This window comes from Echeneis naucrates, chromosome 15 (genome assembly GCF_900963305.1).
Source record: "Echeneis naucrates chromosome 15, fEcheNa1.1, whole genome shotgun sequence".
NCBI classification, from domain to species: domain Eukaryota; kingdom Metazoa; phylum Chordata; class Actinopteri; order Carangiformes; family Echeneidae; genus Echeneis; species Echeneis naucrates.
This window is the reverse complement of record NC_042525.1, coordinates 8,770,148-8,790,390: the sequence shown is the minus strand read 5'-3', so window position 1 is coordinate 8,790,390 and position 20,243 is coordinate 8,770,148. Positions and strand designations below refer to the sequence as shown.

The following is a 20,243-nucleotide window of genomic DNA, read 5'->3' as shown; positions in this document are numbered from 1 at the left end:
CTTCTTTAAAACACAACTTTGCCTGCAGCTACTGCTTATTTACACCCCCCCCCCCTTTTTTTTTTTTTTTTTTTGCTTTGTTGAACTATTTCACTTCAAAGCCCCATTTTTATGGTTGTTATTACTACAGTGTGATTTCATAAAAACCATCCATATGTCTGTATGTCTGCAGAAGAAAAACAATTTCTAATCAGGTCATTCGTAGTTCACCCTCTTCAGCTTGAAATGATTAAAGCACAAAATGAAACGTTACAAGAAATGTTTACCCCCCCCTCCAAAAAAAAAAAAAAAAGAAAGGGTTGAACAGACTGTGGATAGCTCAGCAGCGAGTGCCTTGTTTGTCAGTCCTCTCCTCAGCTCGTAGAAAACACAGCCCAGGGCTGATCTCAGTGCCAGCACAAGGAGCTGGGAGTGTCTCCCCTCTGCTCATCTTATGGCACTACAAAGCCTCATTGAAACTCACTTTAAAGACACTACAGATGAAAGGGTGGTGCACTGCGGCGACTCGTTGAATTTTTACATAGAAAAATGTCTTCCTTTTTTTTTTTTTTGGGGGGGGTGACTAAGTCCGGTGTTGCAAAGAAGCCTGTTCAGTACTGACGGGTGTGACCTCTTTGTTCAGATGCAAGCATGTGCAGTAATGCAATACGAAGCTATCACTAGAAAGCAGCGCTATTGCCAAAACGCGCAAGCAATAGGTTTCAAAAAGGCAAGTGAATGCAACGTTTTACATTTTGCATGCATTGAATTACATCCCAGTTGTATTTTACATTGGGCTGCTACATGGATTGGGAGTACAGTTGTTTTTTTTTTTTGTTTTTTTTTTCCCTTCTGTGGCCTTTGCAACAGAAAAATAAAAAATATATATTATCTACAATGTTGCCCATCTCAACAGAAAATAATTTTTGTCACCTCTGGACTGCATCTGACATCAAGATTCAGTGCTGTGGGAATGTTTTCAACAGTATGAGTCACAAAGTTGTACTGCACAGACCTCCACCACAGACATAGGTTTGAAAGTCTTTGTGCTGCTTTTCTACACTGCTGTCTGTGCTGTAACCGCATCTCCAAGTTTGTTTGTATGGAATACAAAAAGATGGATTTCAAAATGACATTTCCGTCATCCGAAATAAAGTGACACTACATTTCTAGACAACACGGGATTGAAAACCAAAAGTCGCTTTCTGAAGTTGAGGATATTCATGCAATCTGTTATGGCTGAGGTCATCTTGGATTCTCTTATCCTTGGATTTTAAAAGCGTGGGCCTGAGTAGATCTCAAGTGGTCTGAAAGTGAGCCATGCATGAGCCACAAACAGTATCACTACATATACGAAATGCATGAAGAAACAGAAGACTGCGTAAGGACTTGGATCACTGTCAGAGCACTTGGGGGACGGCTAGTTACAGAGTTATTATTACTGCTGTTCTATGACTATCATTGTAATGGTTATTACCTCTCTGGGCAACACACCGACATCAGTTCAATTTTAGGATTGTGGTTCACATAGGAATTGTATGGCAAAATGTAGCTGCAGTTCTTCTGACAGCCATTGGTGTTGAGATCTCATATCAAACACTTGGGTGCTGAATAAATTTCAGATATATATATTTTTAGATCAAAGAAAAAAACAAACACACGCACAATGACCCACGCATGCATACTGAAGATGCAGGCATGGATGCCCATGTCATCCACACACGTGCACGCGCGCACACACACATACACACACAGACGTTATTTGTACTATCTCATACTCTCCAGTTTTCTAACACAAGTCCTCTTTTGTGGAGTTGTTTATTCCAGTAATCTCTTGTCGTCATCTATTCTTCTTTCCAGAGTGGCCTGTCTCCGTGTCTTACTGCTGGTGTTGCTTCAGGCTGAAAACAAAACACGGGAAAGAATTTGTTAGTCTTGTTTTGTCTCTGATATGGACAGATCTGACAAGACGGGGCTCTTTAACCACAGGGAGTATCAAGGCCACTGGGAATGAAGATACTCACTACATGCCATGCTCTGTCCCTGGAAAGTAATCTTCATTTATTTTAGTCAATGTCATTCTTGATAATCAGCAAAATAAACAGACTTTGTAAGTAATGTAAAGAGCAAAATGAGCAGCTATATGAAAGACAGATGTATTCCCTTCACCCAACATCATTTTTATTTCCTGTGATGCTCTGGAAAGAATTATATCTTAGAAGATATGGCAACTGTACTCTATTTGAAGCATTAACCAGTAATCCTGTTTCACAATCATCTCATAATTGCACTCATCCATTATGCCTTCTATCTGGCTGTTACCCAAACTAAAACACAGAAGAAGGATAAGATCACAAACCCTGATTTTTAAAGGTGCAATAATCAGAATGGATGTGGCCTTTATCTTGCGCTGAGGTTGGTGTGCAGTGATGCCAGGTGCTGTGGCTGCATTTTGTAGCTCTATCACCATGAAACAGAGCGACTCCAGAGGCAAACACACCACATTTAATTAAAACAAAGAGATAAATTTGATTGAAGTTCATGCTAAGGAACAACCGATTAACTGAGTAAACAGATTAAGTTCGGCATATTATGTTTGACAGACTACATCCTGAAGTAATTCTGCATCTTTCAATATCAGTAAAATGAAAATAGAATTTGTATTTTGTTTGTGATTCAATTGCTTGAATACAACAAAAATGTATACAACGCAATAACTAATATAATACCGCTTTCTCACCCCCCCCATCAACTATTATAATGAAATGAGGAAACAATGGTTTGGGAACGCACTTCACAACCCCCCCCACCCCGACTCGCCTTGATGCCTCCACTAGTTCAAGAGAGACACAAAATCAGACTTGCATAAGATGTTTTGTCTCCATAGGTGTGTATCAGTTTTGGGCCTGAACACACATCTCCCCACCAGCACAACAGATTAGAGTCTTCATCTCTGTCCTTATTAAAATGCCACTCCTCGATTGTGTCCTAATTGGAGTGTGGCCACATACACAAACACACAAACACGCACACACTGTGAATGCTGAGACGGGGTGAGGGAGGGACGCACAGGCACCATAGCTGTCAGCACCTATCCTGGTAATGGCTGTTAAAACAATGGCCTCTACACCCTGTCTGCTCTGTCAGGAGTCATCCAGTACTCTGGGCTCTCTGCGGAGGGAGGGGGCCCAGTGGGGGCGAGGTGATGGTGGGAGAATGGGCCAACTTTGGTTTCGTATATGTTGCTCTGGAAGCAAGCAGGTAGCAGCAAGGGCAGTGGGAAGGGCGAGTTGGAGAGAAAGTGTCTGGGGTGGAAAATAGAATAATATTAAATGACACATCACAACCGATTTTTCCCAAAACCCAATACTATTCTTTATGAATGATTAAAATGGAAAATAAGCATAAAATCAAATCAGATGGCTGACATCTTTATAATAAATTAAAAACCATTTCCAACTGTCTCCACTTGTGCGAGAATCTGACCAAAGTTAGTTGTTCTCAAGAGACATGCAAGCGTCTGGGTCTCGACGACATTGTGAATCATTTATTTATTTATTTAGAATTGTAAGAAGTGTAAAACGTCGATGTCCTAGAGCCCAAATGGTCTTTGAAGTGCTTGTTTTGACCAATTTAAGATATTCAATTTACAATTGCATAAAACATAGAAAGCTTCTTTTTTTGACAATTGTCTTTGTGGCTTAGTAAATAATCAAAATAGCTTTTGAGCAATTTTCTCTTGACTCATCAATAAACTCAATTATTTCTGGCTGCTGCAGGAGCAGAGGGGAGCGTTCCAAATGTCAGAAGAGCTCTGTTGCCTTTGCATTGAGCATTTGTCACCTAGTTGTTGAAAAATATACTTTTGATGAGAAAGCTGCTGTGAGATCGGCATGGTACTGCTGAACCATGGGGTGCGGTGATCCTCTGTTCACCAATGACTAGAACTTCACGCACTAGGTTTGAACATTAACATGATGCATCGCTAACAGGACACGTGCAACCATGCATATATATTAATACATATGATTATTTGTAATTGTATTGTACAAGATGAAGAATAATATGATGACAAGAAAGGTCACGGAGCCAGTGAATATGGAAAGCAGGAATGTAGTTGGTGAGAAGAAATGAGGTCGCGGTCTGTGAGGAAGGTGACTGTTAATGCAGTAATCCAATAATGTGTCTCAGGGCCACGCGAGGGATGAGATACTGGTTGAGGATGAAAGAAGGCAGGGACAGTCCATGCACCTCTGTGTGCGAGGGAAGTGTTAGGGAAGATGTGAAGGTCACCTTGGCACTGTGTGTGTGGTTGTGTGTGCCAAGTAAAAACAGTCCGACAGTCTCAGTTGATGAGTCATCAGGCATAACCCCCCCTCAAATCCACACCTTAATACCGTAGACAGTGGTCCTTGGGGTTTTGTGTGTGTGTGTTTATGCAATCTGTTTGTGTGTTGTTGTTGTCGTTTCTTTTTTTTTTTTTAACAAATCTATTTATTTTTTTGAGGCAGAAGGTGTGAGGGAAGATGGGTGCCTTTGGGGTAAAAGAGGGCAGCTTTAAGCCTGAGCCTGCATATGTGTTTGTGCATTCAAAGTGTGACAGATGAGGCATGTGTGAGGACAGCTAGCCGGCGACTGTCCTGAATTAACCTTTCACCTTGCCTCAAGCAGGGAAAGGATGCACACGCAGACGCACACACGGACACACGCATCCTCACACCATGACACACACACACAGGCATGAAGCAGGCTTGCTCTATTAGCAAGTCGATAGCGCAACCATTTGCATTCAAAGTTACTTTACACTAAGCACTGTAATCTCTCACACTCTGTCTCCCTCTCTCTGCCTTCCCCTCTTAAATGTGCATTAGTTTGTTTTGTAGTTTGTGTCCTCTGTGATACTGATGCTGAATAATTACCAGGGTGAGTAGGCCAAATGGATTGTCCCTGACCTAACCATCATACCCTTGGGGTCTGTGCTAACATCAGCTTCAACATCTCACACACGAGTATACAAGCACACGCTATGCACATAAACACACATAAAGGCAGGCCATAGGTCAGGCTTGTATAATGATAAAGCATCCAGAAAGCGCATGCCATACAATCTGAGTAAGCAATGTGAGCATGAATAATATTTTACGGGTAGATAAAGCTACGCACCGTCATTGGTCAGAAGGGCAACTGGGCTGACAGTTCCCATCAAGTAAACTGCACTTCACTGGTTGCTTTGCTTTCTGTTTTGGACTCCAAGGATCTAATTAGTACTCTTTCTTGTTTTATTCTTATTTTTTCTTTGTTCAATTTTAATGCATCTATACTTGGACCAAACCTTTACAGGCAGTATAAATTTGCTGATAATTGTTGCATAAAAGCTACCATGGCCTAGAGGATATTCTGTACAGTGACTGAATGTTTGAACAGCACATATTCTGGCTCAGACCACTGGATCTTAAGATGACGAACATCACTGAACCAGAAAAGTGTGTGTGTGTGTGTGTGTGTGTATATGTATATGTGTAGGGTAAGGAGATATATATATATATATATATGTGTGTGTGTGTGTGTTATGGAGCCTGACACGACCAGATCTTCTGACTCACTGAATCGTTTATGTGCAATCTCATATTTTACAAATAGGCCAGTAAACGATGACAGCCATGACGTGAAACCTATGAAGGAGGTTAGTCTGGTGGTGAGTCTGTTGTGGTGGGCTGTCTGGTCCATCCTCTCTTAGATACAAGCTTCTTGTTGAAATGATCCCATTCTGTGTCACATTCATTTTCCCTCTTTGTCCATGTTTTTTTTCGTGTTGCATTCAGGTGAATTTCCTGTGCCTGTGCTGCGTGGAAGAAACCAGAGTCAGGGTTTTTATTTTCAAGCCTTAATTCACTCCCATTGCTGCAGAGAAGCTGTAAGTTTTACACCCACTACTTGGTGACCTCAGCTCCAGTTAAGGTCACCAAGTGATGGATGAAGTAGATTTTATCTTGGGAAGTTTACTGCTTGCCTTCCTAACATTTGACAACTGCACTTGAACTGCATAAAGTTCACTAACTTAATCTTAAAAAAGTAGCCTGACAGCTGTGACCAATGTGGGTACAAACACTTTCTAACAAGGTCTTAGCAATTAGCCAAAAAAGTTTAATTTTAACAAATGAAATGGCGAATATTTTCCCAGTACATGTCTCCTAAAATAAATACTAGCTTGTGTTTAGTCACATGGCTGATGAACTGATGTTTGTGGGCTCACTCAAAGCAAAGCTGTCAATACTGATGCCACAAACACAGAATATCAAGATGCACCTTCTCCTTCACAAAAATGCCATATCCCTCATTTGGGCATGTTTTGGTTTCACTGAAGCTGAGGCGGGACTAAAAAAATATCAAATGGAAAGCACTGCAAAACAATCTCAGCATTCAAAGGTAATGCCACAATCTCTTAAACCAAAATTATATTGGGTGAAAAAGAAAAATTCTTAAGTGCCAAAGTAACTGTTCATTTAAAATAATCCAGTTAAAATGTTTATATAAATTTATATGATGTTTCCAAGTTTTTCTGGTTCCATTCAGTTGTTTAGAGAAAATTGATAATTGTTTACTTGACCAGTCATGTATATCTTTAAAAACTAAAGACCAATTCTAGGATAGCAGGTATGACGTCACTATTGGGAACAGAACATCACACATCAAATTTTGGGGAAAAAGATTTTTTAATTCCTTTTTTATTTTTATTTATTATTATTTTCATTTAAAGCCATTAGCTTTTAAGAGCTCCAGCACAGCGATGTGATGCTCATCTATCTGGTTTAGTTCTGCCGGCTTGGTAGTTCCGAGCAATGGCTTAATTGCAATGCAAAATGTCCTATCTGGTTTATCTAGTTAGTCTCAGTTCTTACTATCACCTATCGTTCAATTACAGCATCCAGTCTTTGGTGACAGTGTGCAGACTGCAGCGTTTCAAATTACCTGAGCTGATGCAGAGTAAAATGGTTGCGCATTTTAGGTAAGGAAAGCTGGCAGATAGATGCATCCAGCTGTTTAAGAAACAGGGAAATCTGTTGTTTTATGATGATGAGTCCTAATGCCAAACATCACACACATCCAAAAGTGCACATAAACGGGGTGCCCACATGCACACAAACGCAGTTTTCATAGATGTCTCTCCGGTGAGAGCTAATCCCCTGCCACTGTCAACCGTGCTTTTCGTCTTCTTTGGAAAAGCTCCTTACACAAGCCAAAGCTCATCCTAAGTGTGAAAAAGCACACATGACACAAGTATAAATATGAACACGCACGCTGAAAGTTGGCGTGGAAGATGTTGCCTCACTTTGGCAAAGCTGCGTCCACCCTGTAAGTAACCTGGAGATATGAATGACACAATCTCTACAGCCTCTTTTGCATAAATACGCTCAACCATTTCTATGACACAGACACTTAAGACACATTACTCCATAATCAGAATTAGTGAAAATATTTTTACTCATGCCATGTGCTGCAGAAAGGCACTTGCACTTATATACACATAACTAAAGACAGTCCTTATTCAAGAACCCTTATGTCCTCTTATTTCAAAACTTGAAACGCCTTAGAGGGTGTCTTCTCTCATATTTGTGCTGCACTTGTGTGCGAGTTTTTGTGTGCACTCACATGAATGTATGTAATCCCCCACATCAGCAGAAAAGCAAAACTTTGCCCAGTGTGCACCACCACACGGTGTAACAGATGCATTTGTTTCTATTGTATCACACTTGCATACTATTACGTTCAACGGATAAGATGTTATTTACGCCAATGTAGGCGTGTGTAGGTCATGTGTGATGGACTGATAGAAACCATGTGAGACAAAGTCTCTAAGAGACATTCACGTGCCCGCACCGTTTCACCTGAGTGAAATCAGAGGAAGCGGAGTCGATGAGGTGGAGCCTTTGGTGTTGTTCTGTTTCCCAGAGGATCAATACACCACTGGAGCAGAGCTGACGGGACTAATTTCCGCTAGCAGTTTTGACTCTCATGCACTTAACAAAAGTCAGTGAGTACGATAAGTCTGCTAGTTCTCAGCACTGTTGCCCTGCAAAATCTCTTCTGCTCTGAGGGGTCTCTCATGGACTTTTTCACACTTAATGCACACAGTCTGTAAGTCTGGCATCCTGCAGACGCTGCTTCAGGGAATTGGACACAATCCTCTGCACCAGAGCATGGGAAGTACAGAATAGCAAGTCCCAGACATCATTTTCTCATCCAAATTATATCTGGAAACTTAATATGTCAAACAAAATTACTGATGTTCTGTTACAGTTTTTACAAATGTATAAATATGCATAACTACATTTGACCAAGTGCTGTTTTTGTTTATATGTTGACTGGACAGCAACAGCAGGGTAAGTTGTGCAGTCTGACTGACTTGTATCTCCACCATTGATCAACCAAGAGCAATGTTGGATTCTTCTGCAAAATGGTTCTTACAGCTGACGTTCACGATTAGAATCAAATGTTACAATTAAAGTCTAATGACAAGCAAATGCAGTGTCATTATCTTCGAGACTGTAATATAAACTTTGTGCATGGCTGGGCTGTGCATGGATGTCAACTGGGGGCTGTAATTTTAGTTTTGATTTTTTCTTTTTTTTTGTTTGTTTGCTTGTTTATAGAAAGAGAAGTGCTTCCTTTCCACTAAGCCTCACCTCCATTATGGTAAATAAACTACTTTCATTACACGTACCATTATTACTGAAGGCTGCAGTGAAATAAGGGACAGAGTGTAAAAAGGAGACAGCGAAGTCAGTGGAAACTGCTAGAGAGAGTAGAAGGTCGTGCATTTAACATGAAATATCAAACGTGAGAAACTGTGAAAAAAAGACAATACACTAAATGCAGCAGACCAATAAAAGGTTGGTATACAGGAATGTCTCGCAGTCCTGCTGGCCATTTTTCCTATAAACTATTTGGTCAGCTCTTTTATACAAAGATGTTTCATGAGTTCCCTTACTTAAACCTTCATAAAAATGTATTTCTTTCAGATGTCACCAAATGCTCAGTGCTGTCAGATGCCATGTCTTAAATTGTCATCTCCTGTTGACGTCCTCGTGCACAAACCTGAGTAGATTCCACTGCTCTGAGATGAGACTGAGTCCCACCTCTGACCACAGCCAGTACGCCTGTGTGATAAGATGGATGAGGGCCTTTCCCCATCAGTGCCTCACCTGTAAATCTTCCTTGTAACTCTGTGCGTGTCTCTCTAACTGTCCTCTATACATCAATACATCAATGCCCTGCCAATCTGCCCCCTCTGTCCTAAACAGCAGCATCCTGCAGCGACGAGCAGTGCTGAGTTTATTTCAGCGCCTGCTCCAAATCTGCTTTTTCCCTCTCTGGCTCCACCCCAGGCCAATTTAAACAGAGTTTCTTTTTCTTTTGTCGTCATCTTTTTCCCTTTCTTCTTCTTTCTTTGGCCTGTATCACAAACTCAGTGTGCCGCTCTGTCTCCCTGCATATCTCTCCCCATCTGTCTCTCTGTGTCTGTGGTGCATGCGGTACTGTCTTTCTTGTGTGCATCAGCCTTCCATATTCTTTCTCTCATAAACATCACTGTTTCAGTGTGTCTGCCGTCTTTCTTGCTTTATGATGGTAAAACAAACTTACAAGCCACCATTCTCACCATTTACAGAGTCTGGACAGCAGTATTGTGGAACTGAACACTTCACAATTCACTGCATGTGAAAAATGCATCTTCATTTAGTCGAACTTGTGTCGTATTTGTACGATGATATTAGGGGTGATAATCTTTTACTATCTCACGATTCAATTCGATTCAGATTTTTTTGGGGCTACGATTTGACTCATAATGATTTCTGCTTAAATCCGCAAAGGACCATCATGATCTATGCCAGTCTGCGTTGCAAGACAGAATGAAAAATGGAGACATTCAAGTGTCTTTTTCACACTTAAGTTTTAAATATTTATCCATGCTTAGATAGAATTGTGGCATAAAAGCAATATCACATATTGCTTAAGTAACAAAAAAGTTACCCTTTATTTATATATAAACAATAGTGCAGTAAACATGGGTTTCTCATTTTGCTAACCTTGCACACTGTGAAGCTCGGTCTTCCTGGGCATTTGGTTAATAGAGCCTTATAAAATCTGCGATCACGAAAAAACAATTCATTATAAACATGGAATAACAGAGCTGGCCGATATTTGAAATAAAGTTTTGGTTAATTGGTGACCTATGTGGTGACCTGAGCAGCGCATGTCTAAGTTAATTCGTGACAAGTAGTGGACTGTGGTACAGGAAGGAAAAAAAAAACAAAAACAAAAAAACCTGAATATGGGAAAAAACAAAACAGATTTTATGGGGCTCTAGATAAAAATCAAAATGAGTCCAAATCTTTGCCTTCAACAAGGACGTTGCCGGTGGAATCTCTTTCCTCCTTGTTTTGGTGCTTACTGAGCATATGTATGTTTCAGAACAGCTCTGTGGTGACGTCAGGATGTCCCGCATACAAAATGGAGGCAGACAGCCTAAGGATTTGTTTTAATTTTTTTTAAATCGATTTTGAATCAAAGTAAATGAGAATTGCATTTTTTTTTTTTTTTTTTTTTGGCACACCCCTGGATGATATGCCTCATTATATTGGCACTGATTTTAAAAAATTTGAGGATTTTCTTCTATATTCCCATCTGCTCTGTTTGAATTAAAAAAAAACCCACAAAAAAACCAAATGTGAAACCTACTGATTTGTTTTGATGGACCCTCTTTGTGCAATCCATACAGCATACATAATTCTCTCACTTTATTTTATCCATCTCAGTTTGTTTAGTTTATCTTGTCCTGACAGTGATCAGTGGATATTCACTCCTTCACTCACAGCAATTTTCATTCTTGTTTTTTTTTTCTTTTGTTCTTCCGACTCTATAAGAGTTAACTTATTGGCAGAAGTTTGGGGTGTGCAGCCCAGGTTAGGGTGGATAAACACAGTTATTTCAGCTGAAGCTGCAACTCCACCAAGAGAAAAGGCAAGAAAACAAAACAGCCACAACAACAAATCTTTATCCCCAAGTACCCTTCTCTGTGAGAAATGCTCCATTCGTAGTGCAGTCAATTTCTATTAAGTTGCCTTAAATGCAAAGAGGGGTATAGATGTATATGGATGCACACAGGCGCACACCACTTCGCTGCCTATAACTATGCCCATGGCTACATTGGAAATGCATGAAATGTAGCTGTTCTATCACACTCACTCGTCCTGCTTATGGATATAATTTCCATCACATTGGTTATGATTACATTCTCCATAGTCGGTAATGAAAATCACCAACTTTCATTCTTTGATGATTGTACTCAAGAACAAATAACCCTATTTTCAATATGCTGCTCCAGTCTACTTGACATCTCTTTACACGACTTTGTGCATGTGCATTGTGATGAGTATATCAGTTATCAGATATTACATCCTATGCATTTTATTACAAACAATTAAATGGAACTGTCAGTCTCTTTTTCCTGCATCATTGCCTCACAACAAATTTAAATAGTATATACACCCGGATACTCTCAATGGCAAACTCTGCCAACAATACTTGGTTTGTACAATCAATTATACATGAGTTCCTACTCAAGATGTTTGTGCAGCTGACTGCAGGACAGGTTTTTACCATCGTAGCTTACTCTCCATGTGAATGCAGACAACGCATTTGCAACTTCCAAATAGTTGGGTATCATATCCATCACCTCAATTATGAATGACATGAAAAGCTTGCATTTCAGTATTTCAATTGGTAACGTTTGCATAGCCTTATTCTGGATGCTTCAAACTGCCCCCCTTATTTCTCTAGATGAAAATTAATCAAAATCAATCACTAAAATTAATGAAATAAACTCAAATCCATCCCAATTCGTTGCACTCACTTGTTCTGGTGCTTGGAGCCCTGGAGATGTGCATGGTACTGCTCAATGGAGTTGAGGACAACACTGCAGACACTGCAGGAGTAACTACTGCGCAGCCCTGTAGAGACAGAGACACAACCACCCAGGTACAGCAGTTACTGTATATCATTCATTAAAACCCTTAAAAGCTGTCGTGTCGTCATCATCTGGATCACCAGCAAGTTCCACTGGGGCTAGTATGAGTAACAATAAGAATCTGAACTGACACCAAATAACTGTCTAATATAAAACTCTGCAGTGCAGGCTAATTTTCCTAATTACAGTGCATCTGCAAAAAGACTTGATTAGTGTAATCATTAGCAGAAAGCCAGTTACGTTTTTAGATCCTCAGATCAGTGCCTTCTTTGTAGTGTGTGTGTGTGTGTGAAGGTGCCTTTCTGAAAACTGAATTTCAATAGGGTGAAAAGAATGAGGACATTGGAGGTAAGAAAAGAACACTGTATTAATGTGTATGACTGCATGTGCATGCATGCATATTTGTATTGTACTGGCAAGTGTGTGCTTGAGATGGTGCAGCTCAGACACAGATGTGAACTAATTAGAGGGTTTGCAGGTGGTTGAGATGAACACCCAAAAATAGATGGAGGAGGATGGAGTTAGTGTCAGAGTGGGGTGAAGAGTGACTGGGGGGGTGAGATGGATGGGGTGGGTGAGACGGAATGAGCAAAGGAGGAAATTTCTTAAAATGTTTTAAAAGATGAAGAGGGAGATATAGTAGAATGAATTGGAAATTCACACTAGGGCTTAATGAACAAACAAAACATCATACAATTTTAAAAAATGGCCTTTCTTACACAGGGGCAGACTAAGTTGAGGAACTTCATGGGGTCATTGACAGAATGACTAGCAGCAACATGATATCACATATCTTATGTTCTTTACGAGAGTCAGGGGCATTTGTTTTTAAACATTTGTCACAGAGTTGTCACTGGAGCACATCACTCCGATCAGTGATGAACAACATGCACGACAACCTACCTTCACACCTTCCCTTTTTTTAAATGAGTTTTCTCTGAGATTTTGAAGATGAATGTGTGTACCGGCGGCATGTGTTTTGACTGAAATCAAGTGTGCTCTTATGTGTGGATGCCCTTTTCTCTGCCATCATAACTGTCCTTGAGATTTATGAGTTGTCTGTTGTGTTCTATCACCTTTTGACCTTCTGTGGCAGTAATTGGTGAAGTATGTTGGGAGATAAAGTTGTAATATTGTTAGGAGTTGTGGGAGGTCATTTAGACTGGAATGGAGCTGCATAATGTGCCATATCTGCTCCCTGTTTGTCAGATAGTCTCTGTCTGTTTCGGGGGTAATTAAGGACAAACAGTCATTTACAACAAATCCACGAATGAATTAGTGGCCTCGTAAGCGCTTCCATTGCTTAAATGTTGATATTTTGCAGCTATGGAGAAAGTCTGAATGTGTGAATGGGAGAAAAAAGGAATAGTACATTCTCATCTGCCAAGTTGTCATTACTTCTGTCATTTCTTAATGAAAAGGCTATTAATTGAAGAGAAGCTAATTTGGAATATAAAGGAAAGATAGATCTCGCTCTCATTCTCCTTCTTTTTCTACCCCGTAATTCTATACCGCCATAAGGATTACACAGAGAGGTCTATTCTTGTACAGTATGTGTGATTAAGTGTGTTTTATGTGCATGTGTGTGTGTGTGTGTGCACACAAAGGCAGCTTTCCCTCCTTTTTAACTGATTGATGTTACCTCCACATTGCCTGCCTGATGCACAATATGCTGCAGTTTGTGTCTGTGCCAGACTATGAGCATGTGCCAATCTTCTGAATGTGAACGCACAGACACACACATCATGAATATATTCAAACATGGCCACATGAGCATACAGTGTTTTGGTTAGAAAGGCATTCTGGCGTTAGCCCACGCTGTGCCCTAATCCATGTTAATTACAAGCAGGGAATGTGTGTGTGTGTGTGTGTGTGTGTGTTTGTTTGCAATACGACTGACAGCATGCAGGGCAGGGTGGTGAATGTGGGGTTTTTGTGAGGGTGTTCTAAGCCTTGTTAATTACACAAGAAGATATTCCAAGGAGAGAGAGAAGAGCTGTGGCGGTGGAGCTGTTTGTGGCTGCCATTTAACGTATGGAGTCTCCTGGTGTTGCTGGCCCTCCTGGTAGGGAGATGCCTAAGTGAGCTACATTCTGTGCACAGGAAACTGAGAAAATTGTGTTCTTTTGAACAGCCTTGTTGCAAAGAAACTTAACATCTTCCTGCAGATTCAGTCTGATATATTCAACTTCAGCTCAGACAACATGAATGCATGATGTTCATAGTGCTTTCCATTAGGACACTCTGCCAAACTCTAACTGCAGGGCCTTTCATTTATGAGTCACTTGTGGGTTTTCAGGTAGTGTTCAGCACTGCCGATTGTTAAAATGTAGTATTGAATGAACATGTTGGATAAATAGTGGGATGTTATTTAGAGGCACGTGAAGGAAAAGAGCTTTAGAAACACAGTTTAAGGTGGACTCCCCTGGTGGCCATCTAATTCCTCCAGGCATCGCTACAACTGAGAATTTCGCTGTTAAGTATTCATTTGTAATTTCAGTTGCTGAGGCAGTAGAATAACAGTTAATGGAGACCTCCTACCCTCAGAGCCTCTGTCCTGTGGTACACCATTAGTTTACCATGTGCTTTGCAAGATTAAAAAGAAACTGGATTAAAAAAAACCCATTGAGATGCAATCAAAACCACCAGTTTGCAGCAAAGACTTGACAGTAAGTCTCACAGGAATATATCACAAATATCATAGCAGAGAGGGGCTGAGCATCAAGTGAGAGTCAGATTGAATCCAAGTGGAATTTTACCAAGCACAAAACTTTGGAGGACTTGTAGAGAGACTAATTAGTTCAGCAGTGAATGTGGAAGTAATTGGAAATACCATCTGTTTTAGACAAAAAAGATCATGCACAGAAAACAAACTCTCTGAACTATTGTTTATATAAAATGACCAAATAATATTATTTTCACATTTTCAGGTCAACACCTCAATTTATCACTTTCTGTTGTTTGAGGTTCATAAAGTTAGTCTCCAGCAATGTTTTGATATGCGCAAATATAGATTAATTGCAAGTCTAGTATTTCCCTATATTTTTGGTCTACATCAACCCCGATGGAAAATTGAGTCTTGCCAAATTCTCAACTGTGTTCACTTGAAGTAACTAACTTTTGTCTGCCATTTGGTGCTGAGTAATTTGGCTGCAGTGGCTTTTAAGAGTCTTTTGGCTCAAAACAGTGCGGAAGATAACAGTGAGACCAGAAAAAAAAGAGAAAGTTACTAGCTGTTAAACCAAAACAATGAGCTAAATGCTGAAATGTTCTGTAATGCCATAGGTACCTGAAAACAAGAGTGTGTTCGAACTGCTGTGCACACACCTCTATCAACAGTAAGGCAAGATTACTGAGACTTAAACTGAGGAATATCTTAAAAAAAAAAAAACAAAGAAAAGGAAAACAAGCCTAAGAATTACAAGCCAATTTCCCATTCTTGACTCTTTCAGACATTGTGGGCGTTGAGAGTTGTGACTGCACACTGTGGAGAGTATGCCTTTATATGTATGTATATATGAGCAGTTGTGTGACTGTGTCCCAGTGAGTCCAGAGAGGAGGTCAGCTCTGTCTCCCAACTCGGGCACAGCAATAAATTACACACTATTTTCTCTGCTGTGGTGCTTCGCCCTCTCTAGGGTCCACACACACACACATACACACTCAAATCCTAGACACTCATCTCACTTCTAATCCTCCACTGAGTCCCTGGAGAGAGGAGACAATGCGTCGGCTCTGTCTTGAGGGGTTTCTACCTCTGTTGTGATTTATGTAAAGACACAGTCGAGTCAGCCAGGCTCCAACCTTCGCCAGTAGCCACCCCCACTGCAACTTCCTCGTCCATCTCTGTAATCCATCTCTGAGGGTTTTGTCTGGCACCTAGCCATGGAAAATAACGACATTCTCCCCTGTGCCCTGTCTGCACAATTACACCAGAAAAATCCAAGAGTAAGAAATGGTGTCGATATAAATGCCACAGGGATTTTGCAATATGTTTTGGTTGTGTGAGTGTGAAAGGGAGGGGCAGAAGATGGGGAATAAAACAAGGAGAAAATATTAAAGTCCAAGTAAAGGTCAGTGTCGTCGATGGGGCGCAATCAAATGATAGAGCAAAGAAGGCTTTGTAATCATAGTTTCGAGAGAGGAAATATTGGAGTGTAAACATTATTAATAATCACCTCTACCTCATGGAAAGATAATAAGGATGAGAGATGAGACATGACGAATGATCTGAGCTCCTTTTTGGTTTCCTACACATACACACACTGCATCTATACACAACTTGACCCTAGTAACAAACAAAATGGTGGGAAACTCTAAAAAAGACTGAAGAAAAAATAGTTCCACAAAACAGAACAAAGGACACGATGAATCTGCATCTGGCTGAGACTGAACTCCTCTAATCAACCCCCCCCCCCCCCTTCCTGATTTTGCTCAGTTGCTGCCTTACGTTCAGCCGACCTTTTTTATATAACACCTGGCACATCTGTGACTTCACACCTTTAGTTGTGATAAAAGCCAATCAGATGTGAGAATCTTGCACTAGTGGAAATGTTTCCAACTGAAGAGGTAATGGTCTCTAACAATGGAGCTGTCCTGTGATGAATTAAGTGTTTCAGACTAAAGGCAATGGAACAAACACTTGATTGATGGCACATAAGATAAATCACGTCAGCAGCACAGCTCATTTAGAAGTCCTAGACCAGTTCAATGCCCCTGAAACAAAGATTTTTGAAGCAGAACGTAAGTCTTCACTGGGTACGAATACCTCAGGTCAACCTAATGAAAAATATGACATTGATTTATGTCTACTATTCATACAAAAATTTTCAAGTATGCTGTATTTAGCTGTAGAGACTTGGAGTCAAAGTCACCCAAAAAATAGCTGAGGTTGTGGGGTCTGGGTCATCATGTGTGGATAAAGAACGATATCTAACATGACACTGCCGAAAGCCTCTGAGGCAGTGGAGGCGGCAACATGACTCATGCTTTTAATATGATTGGCTTCTTGAGATAATTGTTTGTGTCATGGCACCTGGAGCACACAGTGAACGACATGGCTTTGGCTCATGGAGGATGTGTGTGTTCTGTAGAGGTGTTGGGTGACACTTGTGTGTGTTAGTTTGCACGTTTGAGTATTGGTGTTTGGCACAGAAACACTTTGCCCCTTCCTGTTTCCGAGTGTCAGCCACTATTATTAGTTTTGTTTGAACATCCTTCTGGTGGAAATGTGCGTATGAACATCTAAACAGCTATTGTCTTCTTGCTACATTTGAGTGTGCTGGAGAGAAATGAAGCAGTAGAGAGATAGATTCAAGCACTTGCAATGATGAACTGTGATTTGATCGACTATAACAAATTGTTTCAGTTTAATAATTTAAGTTTTTGATTGAGTATTTCTGTGTGACTTGCTCCAGCCCAGAGCAGGCTTGTCAGCGTGTAATCTATTATTACACGCCAACAGTTTGGCGCACTGAGTCTGTGGGGTGTGGCTTCTCTTCAGTATGGTATACGGAGCGTGCTACCCGAGGTGCTGTGACAGTTTTACACATTGGGATGGTAGCACTAACAAGTGTGAAAACTCTGCTGTAAATTGAGCAGAGTGTGACCCTGGTTAAGTCTCATGGAAACATTAAACCATGGCAAATGGATGATGAAAAGGATGTGTCAAAATTTCACATCCAGGAGAGACAAATATTTGTTTGGGATGATGGATGAGGAAAGTCTTTCATCGTACTTGTTGAAGAGTCCGGCCCTAATATTTACCTAGTAAACGTCTTTCAAAGATTAGTGATTTAGTATCGCTTTCTTTTAAATTTGAGAGTGATTTATAAAAAATAAAAAAAAAGCATTGGTCAGCGCTTATTCATCATGCACCCTGTCAGAGACACTCAGTCACTGGCGTCTCCTGTGTGGTTCAGACTCCTACAGTTACAATGATTCAACGTGGTATCATCTTTATTTTGGAGACGCATTAGCTGGTAATTGCCGGTGTCTTTCAAACCATGCACCCAGTTTGTAGACCTTCTGATAAAAAAACAAAAAAAACAAACTGAAGGCAGGAATTTCTGGATGATGTCACATTTTGTTAGACTTGGCACATCTCTGTCAGAGTCACAAATTATAATATACAACAGTTTTCACAGGCCGACTTCACAGGCTTTGAGATGATAAAAAAAAAAAAAAAAACAGTGGTGGAGGGCCCATTTAATTAATTCCGAGATAATATACAGCTACAAAGCTATATGATTATGTATCTAGATCCAAAAGTAATCATAACAAACATAACAAAATCAACTATCTGTAGGACATGAAATCTTTGATTTATCCAACATTGGAAGATGTTGCTTCATCGAGTAAAGCTCTGGATTCATTTAGGTGAAACATACAGTTCAAGGTCCAGAAAGAAGCCTAGTTGGTCATGAAGAACTTGTGTTTTTGACCACATGTATGATAAATGTGATAACTCCATCTTGGCTGATGGTCCTAATTTTATCTCTGTGTAGCTGGTGAGGTTACCTCAGTATAATATCTGTGAAATGTACACCACGCTAAAAGGCATATGAGCATTCCACAAGTTCCCCGTCAGTACCTTCACCGTTTGAATGCGATCTGCCCCTCATCGTCTTTCCTTGTACAAAGTCGTTACACCCCCCCTGTCCTTCACTTGTCACTTATGTCAGGCTTACAGCCAAGAGACTGACCTGTGCTCTCCGTGGCATCCAGACTGCCCGCTAGCTGCTCCAGGAGGCGTGCCCTGGCTGCATTCCTGCGGTGTTTTTTGCCCTCGTAGTGTTGCTGGGCCATCAGTGGGTTGTTGAACCAAGCTCCACACAAGCAACAGTACTTCCCAGCCTCTCTTCCGCCATTTCCGCTGACCACCGCCACCGGCCAGGGCAGAGCAGGGGGAGGAGGGGGGCACGCAGTGGGATCTGTGGGCAGTGGCGTGGAAGGGGATGAATCTGAGGGAAGACAGGAGAAGAGGAGTGAGGTGATGGATTGCAGAAGGAGAGAGGGAAGACAGAAGGAAGGGAGGCAGAGATTCAGATAAAAACAGGTTGGCATGAGCTTGGATTAACATGATAATGTCATGCATTCATATTTGCACACACACTTGCTCTCTTGAGAGACATAACTTTGCAAATGTATACATTTCACTCAGTTTAGGGTGGACTAATGGAGACATGAAGAAAAGGGCAAGAGATTACTGGAGGGAGGCCACTTGGACTCAATAATTTAATCAATCCCTGCAGGAAAGTAGAGCTGTCGTAACTGCACATATTGCAGCCGGGAAAGCAACTTTTAATGTGTAAAAAAAAAAAAAGAAGTGAAAATTACTACAAAATATTCATAATAAATGCACAGTAAGTAAATGATGAAAACGTACAATTCTCTCTAACAAAGGAGTTGGTGTGCAGCGTCTGGTGTCCCACAGTAACAGAGTAGATGACATCACACATGGTTGCTGGGCGTGCAGGGGTGTTAACAATAGCCGAGATGGCATGTTGGATTGTAGTATGAACATGGCGCCATGGCTAGCTGACTCATCCTTTGTCCACTGATCTCGCATTGCTCTGGTCCTTGTCCTTCATCACCTTGTTCCTCCTCTGCATCTTCCTGATTTCTACAGGGATATCCCTTGCTCTCGTCACCATGCCTGCTGGAACATGGATGAGGGTCAGGAACAGGCCATCAGCACTCCAGGGAGTTGTCTGTGGTTGAATTTATGTTTCTCCCCGTATGTACTCTACTTCTGAATGCTCCTTCTTCCACATCTTTCATTTTTTTCATCCTCTTTCATCTGTTGTCTTCACTTGTGGATAAGGGAAAAAAAATGGCAGATTTCCAGGTGACCTGCTACTTGTGACATGATGCCAGTTACCATGGTGATTTGCCATTAATAGCCAGCAGGCACTAACATGTCCACGGGACACAGTTATGGCTCTTACAGTAAAGACTGCATATGTATGTGTCTGTGTGTGCGTGTGTGGGTTTGGGTGCTGTACTGAATGTATGAGCTACTGTACACTTGAGAAAATGTGTGTGTGCGCTTGTGCATGAATGAAACTCCAGAATCAGCTCACTGTGTGTATAAGGTACAGTACGTGTACCAAAGATATCAGCTTCGCTCAAACTGTTTATTTGAACACAGGGAAGGGGTGTTAGGTCCATAGCCAAACTGTGAGAAAGCTTATGATGCCAGATGGCATATCCAAATGTGCCGATTTGCATCTACAAT

The 20,243-nt window shown here is 40.9% G+C and overlaps 1 protein-coding gene across 1 annotated transcript in view; it reads right to left on the bottom strand.

Annotated features, from left to right (window-relative positions):
* Window positions 1-310: 310 nt before the first annotated feature.
* LOC115055555 (zinc finger matrin-type protein 4) overlaps window positions 311-20,243 on the bottom strand; it is a 45,600-nt gene continuing 25,667 nt past the window's right edge. The window contains exons 5-7 of the mRNA XM_029521454.1: window positions 18,709-18,966; window positions 11,891-11,987; window positions 311-1,880 (exon numbers count right to left, since the gene is read on the bottom strand). Coding sequence (XP_029377314.1) covers window positions 1,859-1,880; window positions 11,891-11,987; window positions 18,709-18,966 — 377 coding nt within the window. The 3' untranslated portion in view covers window positions 311-1,858. The remainder of the gene's footprint in view (window positions 1,881-11,890; window positions 11,988-18,708; window positions 18,967-20,243) is intronic.